Source organism: Cricetulus griseus, chromosome 7 (assembly GCF_003668045.3).
Source record: "Cricetulus griseus strain 17A/GY chromosome 7, alternate assembly CriGri-PICRH-1.0, whole genome shotgun sequence".
NCBI classification, from domain to species: Eukaryota; Metazoa; Chordata; class Mammalia; order Rodentia; family Cricetidae; genus Cricetulus; species Cricetulus griseus.
Window position 1 is genome coordinate 114,960,223 of NC_048600.1, and position 19,441 is coordinate 114,979,663.

The 19,441-nt window shown below is 52.7% G+C and overlaps 2 protein-coding genes across 2 annotated transcripts in view; both read right to left on the reverse strand.

The window, feature by feature from the left end:
- Fmnl1 (formin like 1) overlaps window positions 1-19,441 on the reverse strand; it is a 59,860-nt gene that overhangs the window by 13,399 nt on the left and 27,020 nt on the right. Inside the window, 5 exon segments of the mRNA XM_035448345.1 lie at window positions 1,694-1,819; window positions 2,307-2,390; window positions 2,701-2,774; window positions 3,515-3,628; window positions 5,255-5,338. Coding sequence (XP_035304236.1) covers window positions 1,694-1,819; window positions 2,307-2,390; window positions 2,701-2,774; window positions 3,515-3,628; window positions 5,255-5,332 — 476 coding nt within the window. The 5' untranslated portion in view covers window positions 5,333-5,338.
- Hexim2 (HEXIM P-TEFb complex subunit 2) overlaps window positions 5,267-19,441 on the reverse strand; it is a 48,019-nt gene continuing 33,844 nt past the window's right edge. The window contains exon 4 of the mRNA XM_027428036.2: window positions 5,267-5,338. The gene's annotated coding sequence lies outside the window, so the exon portion shown is untranslated. The remainder of the gene's footprint in view (window positions 5,339-19,441) is intronic.

Here is a 19,441-nt window from a genome sequence, read left to right on the forward strand (position 1 = left end):
CCAGGGATCCTCTTGTCTCTGCCTCTCCAGTGCTGGCACTACAAGCACATACCCAACTTTTTCCAGGGGTGTCAGGCCTTCATGTTACAAGGCAAACATTTTACCAACTGAGCCGTCTCCTTGGCCTCACTAACACCTTCCTCACAGGCTTGTTGGCATTATGTAATAAGCTTCAGCCTGGCACCTCATAAGGAGTCCACTGAGTGCACTCTCTAGTATTCTTGGACAAAAAAGAAAAAAAGAGCTAGGTTTTCATTTTTATAGAACCACCAACCATGTCTTCCACACATTGATCCTCTTGACAGCTCTGTAGCTTCTTCCACAGGTCTTCATTGGAGTCCTCCCTGCCGCTGCTTGCCACACCAAGCTTTCCTATCATTGCTCAAATGTGTCTCAGTCTTTGTTCATGCTGCCCTCCCCCATCTGTTAGATACTGTTCCAGTGTGGCCTCTTCTGAAAATCTTCCCTGTACCCGAACGCAATGGGCACCTCCCTTCTCAGAGGTCCAGGTCATAGCTCCATGGTTTTGCACCACACCGAATCTCTGTGATTATACACCACACTAAACAGTCTTCCACTAGACAGTGGCCCCCAAAAGCAGAATGAACGGTCTTGCGGGCACTTACCACTAATATGTGCTATTTTGGAAGTGTATTTCATAAGTGTCTTAAAAACTGTTAAGTGAGTGAATGAAGGAAAAAAAAAACACACTTGGTGAAATCTTGGTGCTTAATACACAGTTGGTCCAGGCTGGTAGTGTGGCTCCTCTGTGTATGTGTGTGTCTGTGTCTGTCTGTGTGTGTGTGTCTCTGTGTGTGTGTGTGTGTGTGTGTGTGTGTGTGTGTGTCTGTGTCTGTGTGTGTCTGTGTCTGTGTCTGTGTCTGTGTGTCTGTGTGTGTCTCTGTGTGTGTGTGCACACATGTATGTATATAATTGTATAATGGGCTGTGGAGATGGCTAGTTGGTAAGATCACTTGTGTGTGTGTGTGTGTGTGTGTGTGTGTGTGTGTGTGTTCACGTGTATGTATGTAATGGGCTGTGGAGATGGCTAGTTGGTAAGATCACTTGCTGTGAAGCAAGATGACCTGAGTTCAAATCCCCAACATCCATATAAAAGCCATGCTTAGCACTGACACACACACATGCCCTTACACTGACCCCCCCACACACACACACACACAAATAAATAAATAACATATATGTGGTCCCTCAGACCCAATACAGGAAGCTGATGCTCCAGGGTCATCTCCTTCCCCCTTCCCGAATCCTAACACGACGGCAGAATGTCCGTGTCAAGATGAGGAAACCAATCTACAGCGCTGAACTCAGGGTGTCAGCTGAGTCTTCCAACCCACCACCCCACGGAATCGGCCCAGCATGCACCTGCCCCCAGGTGACTACGTACCGGGGAGAAGGGGGGCACCTGGAGGCCGCATAGGAAGAAACAAGGGGTTAGATGGATACAAAAGGGATCCTACCCACCCCAAACCCCCCTCCTTATTCCAGTCCTCCTCAGATTCTAGTTTCTAGATGCCTCCACCTGAAGACTTAATACATTTGTGTCCAAAAGTCAAGACTCTGGTTCCCCCATGCTGAACTACACCTCCCTCCAACCCTCAGGGTCCTGATTAGATGTGGCAGTGTGTGGCTCTGTTCTCTACTCTCCCATCATCCCATCTAGGGCCCCGCGTACTTGATGGTCAGGCGACTTTTGGGCACAGATGAGGGTGGTGCCTTGGTGAGGTCTTCCACAGACTGTTCCAGAGGCTTGCTCTTCTCTGCACTAGCGGCCACATTGTCTGTGCTCTCCATGTCATACCTGGAGATGCGACCGAAGGAGCTTGGATGTTTCTACTACAAGGGACACTTAAACAGGGGACAGAGGGACATGCAAGGCAAGGAGGGTTTGCAAGAGAGACTGAGGCAGGAGGAGAAGGCTATGTTCATTCATGGCTCTCATGTTTTGTTTGGTTTTGGTTTTATTTTTGAGACAGCCTCTCACTCTGTAGACCAGGCTAGCCAGAACTCACAGTGATCTGACTGTCTCTGTCTCCCAAAGGCTGGGATTAGAGATCTGAACCACCACAGCCTGGCTCATCCATGGCTCTATGCAGAGCACAGAAAAGGGAGAAGGAATGTCCCTCCTGGGTAAGGACAGGCCTTCTGAAGAACCATTGCCCAGGGCTAGGTCCAATGCTCCCAGGACAGGGCAAGAGATCAGCTCCTGTTCAGAGGGGTAGCTGAGGCCTGGGAATGTGTGATCAGGACTCTGAGGGGCAGACTGAGGGTTAGGGGCAGGAGCTTACGCCACAGAGCATTGGGCAAAGGCCAGGTACTCCAGCAGGACATCCAGACCACGGTTCTCTTCATTGAGGAACTCCTGCACCCACCTGCAGAGGACAAGGTTCAACGAGTTACAGCCAGAAAGAGTTCTGCCCAAGTGAGCAACAAGCACACAAAGCAAAAGCCCTTGAGTGCGCTTGCCCCAGAACTCATATGACACCATCCCCCACCCTCAAGAGACTCAGGGATACCAGAGAATGCTGAGGGCCCAGGCAGGACCCGCAGGCAGCCCGCTGTGTGCAGAAGTCTGGCACAGGCAGCAGGGGAATGAAGGAAATGGTCCCATAGGCCTAGCCTGTGATGGAGGGGCTGGAAAGCCCCAGAGGCTCCCAGGAGGCGGAGTCTTCCTAAACTCACCCGATGTGGTTTGTCCTCAGGGAAGTCTCCAGCTCCCGTAGCACCTGTGTAGACTCCTGAACTCGCCTCTTAAACTGGGGGCCAAAAACAAGATCTGTGGGTGGAGCCCGGACTCCCACAGTCCTGAGACAGCAGCCAGAAGTACCACCCCCACCATGTGTTCAAGGCCTTTCACGTTTAGCCTCCCCCGCCACCTCTACACGCCTGCCCAGCAGGATGAGCACTCAGGGACTACATGCCTCCCCTCCAACATGGAGGGCATATCCACACACGAGTGAAGATACTGGGTGCACAGACATACCTCCATACAGTGATACAGCATACACACGCACACGCACATCTCTGCACAAACACACGGGACACAGGCACAACAAACACAAGCATGCACATCCACCCAGGAGAACCTGGATATGAACACATAGGGTGCTTATCCATTTGTTTATGTATGGGTACACACATATTCATTCATTCGCCCCCCTCTCTCTCTCCTCCTATACATGGGCTCAGGGATACACATGAGAACAAATATACCTACAAACCCCAAAGTGCACACATCTATCACATACATATATCTATGTAGGAATATACAGGGTACACATGCAATACAAATACACACAGGAATGCCCGTGTAAGTACATGTAAGATAGATACGTGAGTCTATGAGAGCGCCTGCCTGGGGGATTCAGTCCCCTATAATTAAATTACACATGCACACTTATACATGCACTCATACAAGGCCACAAAAAAAAAAAAAAAGATACACATGACCGTTGCAGCTGTTTAGAGGGAACAGGATAGAAAGGGAGATATGTACCCCCAGATTGGACATCCAATCAGCTGCTACCTTTCGGCTGACCCCACCAGTATCCAGGTAGCTCTTCAGCTTCTGAATGTAGGCTGCAGGGGGATTCTTGACTTGAAACCGCTCCTGGGGAGATGGATGGAGTGTACAGAGAGTTGGTCCGAAAACCACTGGATAGTTTTCCTCCCAATGCCTCCTTCTCAGCTCAGACTTGGGTTTCAGGCTGTCTTAAACCACTTCTGCAATACCAGAAGTACAAACATATGGAAGACCCTAGCCTCGGGCCTGGTTTGTGCCTCTCCTGGGGCCTGTGGACTAGAGGCCAGTCCTGCCACAGGCCTTGCCTTGGGTTATTCATTCAGGCCTGTCTTGCCCTTCCTGGACTGGAGTGGGAAGTTCAGGCAGAAGCCAGCTCCCTGGCAAGTAGATAGCCCATCTCCAGGACAGGTGTCCTGTCCCTCTGCAGGTACCTGTGTGTGCTCTTTCCCTGTATTCCACTGCTACAGTCCCTCACACAGAGGCAGGAACCACAGCAAGACATATCCCCACCCCAAAGCTCCTAGCCTTCCCAGCTCAAAGCCCTCAGGTGTGCTCAGACACCCTCTCCTACCTCCTACTCTGAAGACTTTGAGCCTAACCTCTGAGAATCCAGGCAGAGCCCTTCATCGGGGACAACTACTGCAGCTCCAGAGGCTCTAGGACACTCCCTATTTTGCCATGGCCCAGCCTTACCAAGATGGATGCCCAGCTGGTACGTCCCAACCCAGTCCATTAGTGGAAGGCTTTGCTGGGTCCCAGAGGGAGTTCTTCCCTCCAAATCCTTACCCACCTCTAGCCTCCAGGCCGCTATTTTTCTGGCTGACCCTGCCACAACCAGCCCACCCTATTCCACCCCTGCTCAAGGGAAGAGTACTCTGGGCCTCCAGCAGCCAGAGGGATGAGGCAGCCCAGGGAACTCAGGGCCCAGCCAGCAGTCTGAACTAACTGCTCTTGGAGATGGCTGCTTGACTGTCTCCTCTGGTCTCAGAAGAAAAAGACAGTTGTCACTGCTCTTCCTCCCACTCCAGTTGGCTAAACCCAGGGGTATTGTCTCCTTTATTGCTCAGGGTAGGAGAGTCAAGCCACTGGGCATGGAGACCCACACCTATACATAATCCCAGTACTCTGGAAGCTAAGGTAGAAGGAACATGACTTTGAAGCCAGCCTGAGCTGTTTAGCAAGACTGGGTTTCAAAAACAGAAACCCAGGCCAGGCGTTGGTGGCGCATGCCTTTAATCCCAGGACTGGGGAGGCAGAGGCGGGCGGATCTCTGTGAGTTCGAGGCCAGCCTGATCTCCAGAGCGATTGCCAGGATAGCCTCCAAAGCTACACAGAGAAACCCTGTCTCGAAGGAAAAAACAAAAAACAAAAAACAAACAAACAAACAAAAAAAAAAAACAGAAACCCAAGTGTTATGGACATAGTGGTAGACTGCTGGCGTAGCATGCATGAGGCCCTGAGCTCGGCCCCCAGTGGTGCAAAGCATGGAGAGCAGCCACGGCCAGTTCGCTAGGAAACGCTCTGCTGATGACCCCTAAGGTCGCTGATCAGGTCTTTCAAGGGAGGACAGAGTCCTACAATGGCCCCCAGTGACTTGGTAGGTATTATCCCCTGGGCAGCATGGCGGGTCCCCCTCCTGCCTGCTCCTGCACCTCAGAGCAGGGTGCCCTAAGAACAGAGGCAGGGGCAGGTGAGCCTTCCCGGGATACACACCTGGTCACAGATGAGTTCCCATTTCTTCTCATTGTCATACTGGCTCAGCAGCTGGACCTTGTCTGGAGGCAAGTTCATACAGTTCTGGGGGAGGTGAAAGACAAAGGCCCCTGAGTCCAGGACTCCCCCATAACCAAGAAGGAGAGGACACGCATCTCCAGGGAATCCACAGGGCTCCCTCAGAGGTGAGCAACCTCTTGTCCTAACAGACCAGCAGTGTTGTCCAGGGAGAAAATCGAGGCCCCAGGAGGTAGGCCACCTTCCCCGAGGCCCAGGGCCTGAGCTAGAAAGGGACGGGGCGAGAGGAGGGTTCTGAATCCAAGTCTGACTAGACCCTGCCACCATCCACATCACCTTCCTAGCACAGCTAGCATGAGGCAAGTGTGCGCATTCATCAGGGACCTCCAACACCTCTAGGCTCCATTTTACTCACTGGAGCTAAGGAGACCTGATCTCTGCCCCCCACTGAAGTGAGGAGCCAACGGGGAAGCCATCTCCAGACAGGCCCAGCTAGGACCTGGCAGCAGGGTCTTATTCCCACATGTCATCAGACACCTTGTGTGCACAGACTAGGTCCAGGTCACTAGGGTTGAAGGGCCTTAGAGCAGTGTGTCAGCCACCAGGGAGTTCCAGAAAGATGTGTCACAGCGGCAGAGGTGGGGGGATTTGAAGGATGGAAGGTCCTTCCACCACAGAATAGGCAGAACACTGGGCCTGTGGTTCTGGTGGCCCAGGCTGGGACTCTCCCACACACCCCCAGGATCTGAGATAAATCTCCAGGTCCCCTCCCCCTAGCTGCACGTTCTTGTCACCACAGATCAGATGAGAAGTACAGTTCAGCCTGGACTATGGGTTTAGATCAATGTTGCCAAAAGCAGGGGTCTCCATGTCCCCTAGGACAAGCAAGTCTGCCCAACAGACCTAGAAAACAAGGCCAGTTCACTCTAATCCAGGAAACCTCAATTTTAAGGAGAACCTAACTATATGTCGGTCCCCCAATGCCAGTTCTTACCCTCATGGAGTCCCCAGTTTAGTCTAGATCTCTACTGGGGATATGGTAACCCCCTAAGGAGCCTAGCCCAAAGTCTGGGAGTTGTCTGCCACCCACTCTGGTAGTTCAGGCTAGACTCTCTGACCCTTGGCTCTGAGAAGAGGCCAGAGCTGGAGCAGAGACAGAGCCACACCCACTCCAGACTCTTCAACTAGCTTCCTCTCTTGGGTGACAGGGTTAGGTCTGGGGCTCTGGCCAGACCTTACCCCAAAATCACTGCCTTGACTCATCCTCAGAGAACAGGAAGCTGGGTATTATCAGCCCCCGTTGGCTAAGTTTTCCGGCTGGGGCCCTATTTGTGAGGTGAAACTGCCCACCCACCATACTCCAAAGCCAGCCACGGACTGAGGTACGTCATCCCTGTCCCCATTGCGAAAGTGAGCCTGGACTGGGGAAACTGTGCCAGGCCAGCTCCTGCTTCATGACAGTCTTTCCAAAGGGGTCTGAAGGCTGTGGGGCGGGGCCTACTCTATTCCAGGGGGGCTAGGAAGCCACTTTTCCTCTTGTCTGTCTGATTTATCCCCACCCAACAGAGACAGAGCTAGGGGTGGGGCTGAGGTGCAGCAAGGCAGGAGAAAGAGGAAGTGGGAGTCAGGCCTGCCAGGACCCTGGAGCTGGGGCCAGTGTAGAGGAGGGAGATGAGGAGGATGCTAAGCCCAGGCTTCTGAGCCTTAGAGGAAGACAGCCTCTCTCATGGGGGATGTCTGAGGTCTCACTTACCTTGGAGACTCTACTTTTTGGCTCTAGAATGGTTCGGTAGTATTAATTTTTTTATTTGTTTTTTTCAAGATAGGGTTTCACTATGTCCTGGAACTCAGTCTGTAGACAAGACTGGCTTCAAACTCACAGAGATTTGCCTGCCTCTGCCTTCCAGGTGCTGGGATTAAAGGCCTGCACCACTAACACCCAGCAGTAATTTTAATTTCAGTAACAACCCTAATAGACGGGTTAAAAAACTAGCCTTGCCAGGCGGCGGCGGCACACACCTTTAATCCCAGCACTCGGAAGGCAGATGCAGGTGGATCTCTGTGAATTCAAGACCAGCCTGGTCTACAGAGCGAGTTCCAGGACAGCATCCAAAACAACGCAGAGAAACCCTGTTTCAAAAAACAAAACAACAAAACCATCCTCACCTAAATGCATTTCATGCCAGACACTGACCTCCTCTTATCCTGACCACCATCATTGGCACCGTTAACAGGCCCATCTCACAGATGCAAGCACAAATTAATTCAGTGATCTGCCGAAGGTTACCTTATAAAACCAGCAAGGGGGGGGGGGGCTGACTGGCTTTGAGCCACAGCCCTGGTTCATACCCGCAGAGCCACTCCAAGGTTAGTGCTAGTGACAGACACTCTGTGTGGGGCTGCCTGGTGTACCTGTCTCAACAATGGCAGACGGTAGGGTGCCCCTTTACCCCTTCCCTACCTGGGACTCTTCTGGCCCAGGCCCACGTGCCAGCCTGCCAGACAATCTAAATTTAGGCTCCGAAATCAGAAATAGCTCTGACAGCGCTGAGCACTCATTAGCAGCTGCTCCCCGGCTGTGGCTGTACCCACCAAGGAACTGGGTATCCAGGGAGCAGGAGACACGCCAGCAAATGCCACTCACTCAGAGTGAGGTAGGGCCACCCTCAAACCAGGAGCCAAGCCCCATACCAGGGCCTGAATTCAGCAAGGGCGTAGCACAGTTTGCAGTCACTGGGGGATAGATAAACAATAGGCTGGCTGACATTGTTCAAATAGGACAGGAAGGGACAGGTATATGCCTCGTGTGTGAGTGGCATCTGCCTCCTGGGAGGATGGAAGAGGGCAGCTGTGATGCAAAGGTACTTAAGCTAAGTTCAAGAGACCCACCTAGGTGGGTCCACCTAGTCTGACTGATTATGGCCTGATCAGCCTCAGCTTCCTCCTCCATAGAATAGGCACAGGCTGGCCCGCCTCATACTCCCAGAGTGCCTACCAATATTCAGAAGCTATGTTTTTTTGTTTGTTTGTTTTTTGGAGGGGGGATTGAGACAGGGTTTCTCTGGCTTTGGAGGCTGTCTTGGACACCAGGCTGGTCTCGAACTCACAGAAATCCACCTGCCTCTCCCTCTGAGTGCTGGGATTAAAGGTGTGTGCCACCACCGCCTGGCTCAGAAGCTATGTTTTGATGCAATAATAATACTCTTGGGTGCCCCACAACCAGGAAGAGGCATCTCATAAATGTGAGGCATAGGAGACAGGAGGGGTCCACAGAAGACTTCAAGGTGGATGGGGGAGGGGGGTAGGTGAGCAGAGATATAAAGACATCTGGATTGCCCAAAGCTGGCTCCAAAGTTTGGCCAAACCTGTACTGGCCCTTTCCCTACTGTCCTATTGCTTCAGGCCAGGTGAGGAAGCAGGTGGGGTTAATTGGATGGGGTGTGGCCAAGCAAAAAAGCTGGTACTTGCCATTTGGCATAGGCCTATTACAATCCCAACACTCTGGAGGCAGAGACAGGAAGCTGGCTCCAAGTTTGAGGCCAGACTGGACTAGACAGTGAGAGAATATATAAAAATAAATAATAAGAGCCAGGTGGTGGTGGCACACACCTTTTAATCCCAGCACTTTGGGAGGCAGAGGCAGTCAGATCCCTGAGTTCGATGCCAGCTTGGTCTACAGAGTGAGTTCCAGGACAGCCAGACCTACACAGAGAAACCCTGCCTAGAAAAACAAAAATAATAATAATAACAATAAATAAATGGAACTGATTTCATTCCTATCCCTATGAGACTGTGGGGACAACCTTCTCTCCCTGCCCTGAAACTCCAGAGACAGATCCCAACTTCAGTCCATCCCCGCCCAGCCCCTGCAGGCTGCAATGAGCTACACTCCTGGCACTGCCTGCCTTGTTGACTTGTAAGACACTGTCCCAGGAGACTGAGGACTCTGGACACATCTGGACACTGCCACACCCTCATATTTCACTTTCAATTTGCACAGAATCTAGTCTCCATTCCACCACCCCACCCCTTCCTCACAGCCCAGCCCCTTGAGGTCCAGGAAGCACCTGAAAGTGGACCCCAATTCCAGTATCAGGTAACCCCAGAGCTCAGCATGACAGGTCTGAATGCCTGGCTACCTCCAGGCCTATTTGCACCACTGCCCACCCCCAGTCTCAACCTTGGCATTCAAGCTGTTGGCACATATGCAGAAACAATCAGTTGCATCCATCACTTAAAATCCCGGAATCAGACTTGCAGGAGCTCTTACAAGCCGTCCCAGGCTTAAAGGAAACTATGCCGTAATCCATCCTGCATCAGGAGCTGAGAACCCCAAAAGTTACCAGTTTCTCAGGGACCAAGGTGAGTGACAGCTGGGACACCAGACCTTGCCAACCATATAATCCAGGCTAACAACAGAATAACAACAACAATAAATACCCCTAAATACTTCTCAGGCCTCAGTTCCCTTCCAAGTATTATGTAGCTCTATTATCCACTCAGTTAAATGTCAATAAGCAAACCAATTACAACAATAACCCCATTTCCCAGATGGGAAACTGAAGCACACAGATATTAAGTCACTTGCCCAAGGAGACCTAGCTGACAATGTGGTTTAAAAAATTCCAGGTTTGGGGCTGGAGAGATGGCTCAGAGGTTAAGAGCACAGACTGCTCTTCCAGAGGTCCTGGAAGTGCACGGCAGCCTGGGATGCTCTTCCAGAGGTCCTGAGTTCAATTCCCAGCAACCACCAGATCTGGTGCCCTCGTCTGGTGTGCAGATATACATGAAAGCAGAATGTTGTATACATAATAAATAAAATCTTTAAAAAAAAATTCCAGGTTTGGCCAGGAGGTGGTGGTGCATGCATTTAATCCCAGCACTTGGGAGGCAGAGGCAGGTGGATCTCTGTGAGTTCAAGGCCAGCTTGGTCTACAGAGTAAGTTCCGGGACAAACCCCAAAGCTACACAGAGAAAGCCTGTCTCAAAAAAAAAAAAAAAAAAAAAAAAAGAACCTTCAAGGTTTGTTTGGTCCCCCTAAAGTAGGGGGCACTGGGGTCCTGGCTGCAGACAACCCAAGACCCAATCCCCCATCTGAGAAACCAGGAACAGCCACAGTAGCTTCCTGCCACCCAGCACCCTACACTTCCTGTTGTTGCCCACACTGAGCTCTTACTCATTGGGGGAACCCCCCCAGCACCCTATCCGTGTAGGGAAGTAGAGGCCTCCCACCCCCTTCTCGTGTACACACCGCTACCACCGTTAGCACCAGGCTACTCCACCCTGCAGGAGAGACCGGCCCTCCCTCTCGTGGTTTCCGGCCACCAGGCAGTTTTCAGTCTAGGCCTCGTTGCTTCTAACCTGTGCGATGACAAGAAGGCAGCCTGGCCTGTGACAGCTGAAGACCTGGGGGTGACTCAATAGTGCACGGCAGCCTGGGATGCTCCTGGTGGGGGCAGGGGCAAAGGGCTCCCCTTGTTCACTGTAGGCAGTATTTACTGATGTTTGCTCCTTGGTGGGCTCTGTACTGAACCCTCTACTTAATCTTTTACCTCAGCAATCCTAGGAGGTCACCATATACCTCTTATCCTGTTTCACGCGTTAGAAAAACTGGAGCTCAGAGAGGTGAACTTGCCCAAGGTCACTCATGAAATAAGCAACAAAGATGAGACTCATCCTCCAAACTGCATGTTCCCCAACCCAGCCCCTTCAAAAGCAGGGAGAACCAAGCCACCTTCCAGAATTTTGTATTCCCAAGAAAAATGCAGAGGTGGCCCCAAGGGCAAACCCACCTGCTCCTGCTCATCTCATTCATCCCCTTGCCAGCTGACCCCAGATGCCGTTGTGAATCATGTCACTTCATCCCTGCCTGCAGGAAATGTCAGCTATGGCCTTTGCCCAACCCAACATCTAGCCACAAGGCCACACCCCAATGAGATCCACTGTCCAGAAGTAGGAGGCACAGGGACCGAGCTACACCTCAAGCACCAAAGTTATACCTGTCACTGACCAGCAAAGTAGAGATCCACCCTGCTCTTCACCATCAGCCCCAGAAGCAGGAGGTAAAGCATCAAGAACCTACATTCTACTTGGAGCTGTCCTGACTGTCCCATACCACCTGATATAGTGTCCATGTCGTCCTAGATACAAGAGCCCCTTGGGAAGCTAAACCCCTGCCTAGCAAACTCCTCTCCACATAGTACAACCCCACCTGGATAAAAGTACACAGACATCCCCAGGCACTTTTCCTTATTCCTCTACCCCAGGTCCACAGGCAGATCACAGGGGCCCTGTGGCCAGCCACATACATAGCACTCATAGCAGTCCTGGACAGGGTGATTTGCCGTGCCAACCCCTCACTCTGCATGGCTCTCAGAGAAGGCAGGGAAATGCTGGAAGACACCCAGCCTTGGGTATGGGCGTAGGAGAGGCGAGAGCTCAAAGCCTGGCTGCCTGGTGTTCCCACCACCATAGCAGGCCTGTGTAGTGGGGCAGCCATCGCTCCTCCGCAGTTGCTAAGGCAGCAGCCAAAAACCTTGGCTCAACCTGCTCTTTCTCACCAATTCCATTTTAAACAGGGCACCCCTCATAGCCCTCTTGGGAAGGTAGTGCCCCATCAACCTTAGTGGGAAAACATCTCTTTGCTCCCCTTGTCTGGCTGGTGGAAGCACCCCCAAACCCATAAAAAGAGAGCCGTGGCCAAGAGAAAAGGAAGAGTTTGGGGAGTTGGGAAGCCTACTTCCTACTGGGATGGAGGGGCTAAGGTGAAATTACAGGTTCCCTGGGGCCATGTGACTGGGGAACTCTGTTCCCCTACCAACACTGGGGGACCTTAGGGTCGGCCCCTACAATAACTTCAGGTTCTTTTCGAATTAGATGAGCACTGGTCCCAGGGGTAGGGGTCACATGGAGCCACACCCACTGTAAGACTCCTGGGTTCACCAAATCTTTAGCCCTGGCTAGCCTCAGACAGAAGTCAAGGTTGTTAATCCAGATGGAGCTCATGACCCTGATGGGTGAGGGAACTAGAAAATCCAGTTCTAAACCATGTAACCTGAGGATGGGTTTACCCACCCAGGGAGAAGGGACACACTGAGTTCCAGGGGACCTGAAAGGCATGGGTATCCCTGTGGGTGCTAGTGCCCTAGACTTCCACTAAACCATCAAGACACTCATCTCTGGTCATCTCCCCATGGCCCAGCACTCAGAGGCACCCAGCTGCTTTCATGTCCACCTCATCACTACAGCCACAAGTCCAGCCAGAGCAATCAAGTACCACCCTTGCTTGAGAACTTCTCCACTTGACTTTTGGAATTTCCACTGGTCTGAATTATTCAGAAGGCTCCTCCCCATTAGTGTATATGACTGAACAGATGGGGGCCCAGACCTTCCCCTAGCCATAGACACACATAAAGGGAAGGATGACCCATGGCCCCCTGTCAGATTGAACTCATCACTACTAACTCAGGCTCCTTAGATGGCCCCCTGCCCAACTTGGTCAGCTCAGCTGAACTTGGTCAAGGTCTGTATTTGGGGAAGAGGGAGTTAGGGACAGGTGGAGAGATAAGGAAGCCCAAGGCTAGCCTGGTCTGAAATGTCCCTCAGAGTCCCTGCCTTCACAAGGACAGGCCCAGCTCCATCTCAAAGATCCCCCAGGCTCCTCCTGTCCTTCTTTTGGAGGGGACAGGAGCCAGGATTCTCAAGAACTGTTGGGAGGTGCCCCTTTGGGACCATGCAAAGGATCTGGCAAGTCAAGCCTAATGACTGACTAGCCAGAGAAGGGAAATGCTGTCTAGGCGGTGCAGGCCACAGTGGGCCAGCACTGCTTGGCTTCCGGAGTGAACCTCTCCTGGGCTCCCCACCCTCAGACCTGCAATACCAGCCTACTGAGACTGAGAAGTGCCTCCAGGAAACAGGCCAGCCTTACTCCCTGTCACCCAATGAACAAGGGATGGCTAACAGGAGACAGGCCACTGGGCAACTACCTACTAAAGGGCAGGAAAGAGGGCTGGGGTAAAGAGGGGAAGTGAAAATGAGTGGCCTTTCCCCTTCCCTACACTTCTCCTGCCTCCCACCCTTCTTAGGGATCTCCCACTGCACGGGAGTGCCCCCCCCCCCCCCCCCGCCACCAGAAAGACTTAAACTGCTCCAGGCTCAGCCTGAGTTGATAGCTCCCTCCCACAGGGGCCTAGACTTCAGCTCCTCCTCCCTCCCATCCCACCCTCCCCTGCCCCAATTTCCCTAGCAGGTGACAGCCAAGGAGGAGGGGAGCCTTCCAGACTTTTTTTGTTCTACCCCAAACCAGAGTGACCAACCCACCCTGACCCCGCCCTTCCTAATGTTACTCCTTTCTGTGGTTAGGAGGGGTGACCATGATGGATGCAAGCACCCATTCCGGGGCATGGCGGGGGAAGGGGGCGACAAGAAACAGCAGCTGAGGACTTGAGAGTCCAACTCCCAGGCCAGACACACCAGAACAAACCCGGACCAAACACTCCACTAGGGCTACGGCTTCCAGGAGGTTAAATTATAACCCCTTCCATCTTTGACCCTGAGCGCAGAAGGGCGGGCACTCCAGACCCGCACCCAACAGCTGGGCCTGCGTGCAGTGGAGAAGGGGTCGCCAGCCTCCTCCCACCCTGCGCGTGATCGTTCAGAACCCAAGCTCTCAGGACATTTTTGACACCTTTAGACCTAGGAGCATGGGGTGGGGGTTCCCTTAAGAAGGCTTACTGGAGGTGGCTGAAGAAAGTTTTTGGGGGGAGAGCGTTAAGTCGCTCTGAACGATGACACTGTCACTCCCACCCCCTGGAGGGGCAGCAGGTGGACCAGGGATCTCCAAGCGGCACCTGAGTCCCAAGAGGCGGGGACGACTACGGAGCCCCTGTCATCCCAGGCTCCTGGTGCGCACCGGGTCACACTCACCAAGACCCGCGTGAACCTCTCTTCTAGCTCCCCCGCCGCCGGCATCGGTTGCTTGGGGGCGGCTGGCTGCTTCGGGGGCGACGCGGTGGGGCCCGCGGGTTGCTCGGCGCTGCCGGCCGCGTTGCCCATGGTGGTCCCCACCCAGCCGGCCAGGCGCCTCCAGCCTCGGAGATCCAGTTTTCCCAAGGGGTAGCGGACTAGGCTCCCGGAGCCGGGGGCGAAGGGCAGTGGCGGGTGACGGGGCTGGGCTCGGCGTCTCTGGGCTCAGCGGCGCGCAGGGACCGGGGTGCGGCGTCCCATCGCGGCGGCCCCGTCCGAGGGAGCGGGCGGCGAGCGAGGCTCGGGGAGGAAGTCGGGCTGCAGGCGGCCGGGGCCAGAGGGCTGGGCCGGGGGCAGGAAGCTGCGGCGCGGGCTCCCCCCTCGGCGATTTTCGAACTTCTGCTGCCGCTCCCGGTGCGCGCAAACCGCAGTTCTCCGCCGCGCACCCGGCCCCAGGGGGGCGGGCTGCAGGGAGGGGGCGGGCGTGGGCGCTGGCCGGGGGTCCTCCGCAGCCATGGCACGCCGGCCGGGGCCTGCCGAGCGCTGCACCTGCGGCGGAGGGGGCGGCCGCCGATGCACCTGCCCGAAGCCGAGCCGACCCAGGCGAGGCCGAGAACACGGCGGCGTGCTCGCCAGGCGCCTCCGGGTCCTAGAACCGCAGCTCTCCGCCAGCCCAGAGCCGGGCCGTGAGGGTCTCTGAGCCCGGGCCTGGAGGAGGCAAAAAACCCCCACCCCACGAGCGGGATTGTCCAACCAATGCACGCGCATCTTGGAGACCTAAGGCGGCGCTGCGGTGATGGGGCGTAAGGGATGTGGGGGTCCCCCTCTGGGGTCCCCGACTAAGGAGGTGGGAACCCCCTTCCAGGCCCCCCACCTCTGTGTCTCTCTTCTGTTAAGCCCAGAGATGAGCTGAGGACCACAGGGAACCATCTGCAAACAGGTTGGAGGGCAGGGACCTAGGTCAATGAGACCTGATCAGCTGTGACTATGCCAATATCTTCCGTGGCTTTAGACCGAGGGGCACCCATGGGAAAACAAGGTTGGAGAATCTGGGGACCACTGTGGTGGTGCCAAGGAGAAGCAGGGCATTGAGAGGGATTAAAGCCAGCTGCCAGGCTGGGAGAGGCATATGCACCGCAGAGGAGAGGAAAAGCTTGACTCTGTCACCATCAGGGACCTACACTGGCCTCTCTACCTGAAGAGTAAGAACCTTGGATATCCGACAGTTACAGAAAGATTTCTGTGACAGTGACCAGCAAAGGTAGGTATGGATGTCCTCATTTCAGTGACGGGGAAATGAGGAACAAAGAAGTTAAGGGACTTGTCCAAGGCCACACAGCTAATAAGTGCAGAAACAGGCCTCTTCCGCCCCGTGTCCAAAATCTACACTGCCTTGGTCTCTCATTCCTCTTAGGGTAGGAGAGTGGAGAAGGGGGTAGACCTTCAGGGCTTGGGCTCAAACTCCAGCCTGAATTAGCTCCCCACTTAATTTGTGGGGCTCTCAAGTTGGCCCCTCCCTGTACTGCCAGGCCATGGGATGGGGTGCCCCACACTGAGTGAGCCCTGGACTTTCTCTGTACCAGATCAGGGGCCCTGAGTGGCCACTCTGGATCATTCCCAGCTCTCATCCTCATACTCAGAGCCACTGACAAGGGTTTCAGCAGGAACCGGGAAATTAATTATCTAATCATGAGGAAAACCAGACATGAACCAGCCCCTTCCCCCAGACCGACCTGATTTAAGCCTCTCCTGCCAAGGTCACCAGCATCCCTGGTATTGCAGTCCCTATTTCACATCCCGAGCAGGGCCTTCGGGGCAGGTGAAAATGGGGCTCTGTGAGCCTGCTAGGAAGGTGATCTGTCCTGTGCTCACCGCCACCTTCCTTACCCTTGTTGCCCTTGGGCCTTGCCTACCATGAGCGGCTGGGAGATCTTTTTGTTTATTTATTAAAGGCTTTGCTTCCTGATTCTTCCATAGCTGTCTCTTTCAATTCATCAACAAATGTTTCCTTTGCCCCAGCTGTGTGCCCAGCTGTCTGCTTAATGCTGGGGCTTCTGGGATAGCTAAGGAGTCCCTAACCTTGGACTGCTATCAGCCTGTAAGGAACCGATTGAGTATCTGTGTTGAAGGGCCTGTGGGACCACTGCCGGGGCTTCCTCTTGCCCATCACTACTACTTTGAGGGACACTGAAAATTGGGCCTCTGGTGCAGTAATTGCCAGCCTGCGTCCTCATTGCCAAGCACCTCCCACCCAAAACCTGGTGGAAATAAAGCTAAACTAAAAAGGGCCTATTGTGTGGAAAATTACCCTGTCAGCAAGCCTACATTATCTCTCCTGCTGACCAGAAACGTGAGTTACCAAAGAGATCAATCAATCACTACCTATTACATTTAGTGGCTTGGCAGGAAGCATCTTCCCAAATCATGGACCACAATGGAGAAAATTCTACCAGGAAGGCTTGGCTGTCAAGTTTGGGAACAATGTTTCGATAAGTCTGTGTTGCCCCCTTCTGTGAGCAGGTGGTATGACAGCCACGACGGAGTGACGCTGTGGTGATGGATGGTCACAGCCAGGATGACATTTTCCTGACTACTGCTACTTTGTCATCTCTAATGGAAGGAGTATGCAGGCGCCGGGGACAATCAGATCTCAGGTGACTGAGCATATAGCCACAAATAGTAGGTGTCTCTTTAAAGAGAAGGGTAAGCTATGAATGTGGTCTCTGGAAGAGTGCAAAGTGGGAGCATGCAGAGCCCTGGGTTCAAGCTTCACTACTGAAAGGGAAGGAAGAAAGGGAAAGGGGAGGCTGGTGAACAAGCATGAGGAAGCAGTCTGTAATCCCAGCATTCTGGATGCTGAGGCAGGAGAATACTGAGTTCAATTAAGAAAAACTGGGAGGCTGGGGGATGGCACAGTTGTTAAGAGCACTGGCTGCTCTCTGTCCTGAGTTCAATTCCCAGTAACCACATGGTGGCTCACAACCATCTGTAATGAGATCTGGTGCCTTCTTATGGTAAGCATACATGCAGGCAGAACACTGTATACATAATAAATAAATAAAATCTTTAAAAAGAAAGAAAACTGGGTATCTAGCAAACCCCTAGTTCATAAATGAAAAGGGGAACTGGGCATAGTGGTACACGCCTTGAATCCCAGCACTTGGGAGACAGAGGCAGGTGGATCTCTATGAGTTCAAGACCATGAACATAGTGACCCCCAGGCTAACCAAGGCTATATGGTGAGATATGTCTCCACACTACCACCACCACTATCTCCCCCGCCCCCTTAAAAAGGAGCACTGGTTGCTCTTCCAAAGGACCTGGGTTCAACTGCCAACACCCACATAGTGTCTCACAAACGTTTGTAACTCCAGTTTCAGGAATTCTGACACCCTCTGCTGGCCTGCACTGGTATGGCATGCACGTGGTGCACAAACATTCACGTAGACAAAACAGCCACACATTACTGTAATAAGGTGTAGGCCCAGAAAGATGACTCAGCTGGTAAAGGTACTTGCTACATAAATCTGACCTGAGTTTGATTTCTGAAACAAGCCTAAGAGAACCTACTCCACAAAAGTGTTCTCTGACCACCATATACTCCATGGCACACACACTCCCCCACACACATACAATAATGATTAATAGATGGGCATGATGGTGCACGCCATTAATCCCAGTGCTCAGGAGGCAGAGGCAGGCTGATATCTGTGAGTTCAAGGCCAGCCTGGTCCACAGATCGAGTTCCAGGACAGCCAGGGCTACACAGAGAAACCCTGTCTTGAAAAAGATAAAAAATAATAATTAATAAAATTAAATTAAAATAAGGTGGAGAGAGGTAGAGGAAGATGCCGGACATTGACCTCTGGCCTCCACATGTACACACATGAGTATGTACACTTGCATACACACAGGCCAGTGCACTAGCACAAGCCTATAATACCAGAGCCAGAGAGTGGAAGGCACTGAAGATCTGGTGTTCCGAGCCAATGTCAACTGCTTGGTGAGCTGGATGCCAGCTTGGGCTACATGATACCCTAACTTAAAATGAAGAAAGAAAGGGAACAGTATTGATGAGTATATCCTTGCAGAGATGTCTGAATGTTTATGAAAAGTGTGTGTTAATGTGTGCTTGACATTCTTACAGCATCCAACACCTCACTCCTTTCTATGCCTGCTGTGTAACTCATTCCACCGCTCCCTTCCTGATGAATATTCGGGTTATATCAGTCCATTTTGTTGTTATTGTTATAAATATTGAGCTCTCTGTCCCTCCCTCTTCTCTTTCTCCCTCTTCCTCCTGCTCCCCCTTTCCTTCCTCCTTCCCTCCCCCCAAGACTGTCCTTGGACTCTCTATTCTCCACCAGCCTGCCTCAGCTTCCCAAGTGCTAGAATTACAGGCATACACCACCATGTCCCACCTGGGCTTTAAGGTTTTTAATAAATATTCACTGACTTGCCCCCCCAAAAGTGCGACCTGACCAACTTGGAGCAGCAACAATGGATGGGTGTGGTAGCTTGAATGAGACTGGCCCCTCGGGCTCCTGTTTGAATCCCTGGTCCTCAGTTGCTGGAACTGTTTGGGAAAGATCAGGAGGTGTGGCCCTGTTAGAGGAGGGTGTCACTCTGTGTGGGCCTTTAGACTTCAGAAGCCTCTGGCTATCCCGGAGTGCTCTCTGCTTCCTGTCCATGGATCCGGATGGGAGTGCAGCACCTGCTCCAGCATCACGCCTGCTGCACAATCCTATGCTCCCCACCTCTGGAACTGCAGGCCCCTTCCTTCTGTAAGTTGCCTCCGTCATGGCATTTTATCACAGCAATAGAAAAGTAACTAATACAATGAGAATGCCCACACCTTCACAAACACCGTCTAAATGGCACGCCTTCTGACTTTAGGTAAAGCCTTTCTGGAAATCATGGGATCTACTTCTTTCTTTGGACTGTAGATTTCTCCAAGGCAGGGACTTTGGAGAAATCTTTTCTGTCCCTACGCATTAGTTTTTTGTGGATTTGACACAAGTTAGAGTCACTTGAGAAGAGAGACCTCAGCTAAGAAAATGGCTCCATCAGACTGTCCTGGAGGCAAGTCGGTGGAGTATTTTCTTGATCAGTGACTTGTGTGGGAGGGTCCAGCCTCAAAGAAGAAGAGAAGAAGAGGAAGAGGGAAGAGGGAAGAGAGAAGGAGAAAAGAAAGAAAATTACCTG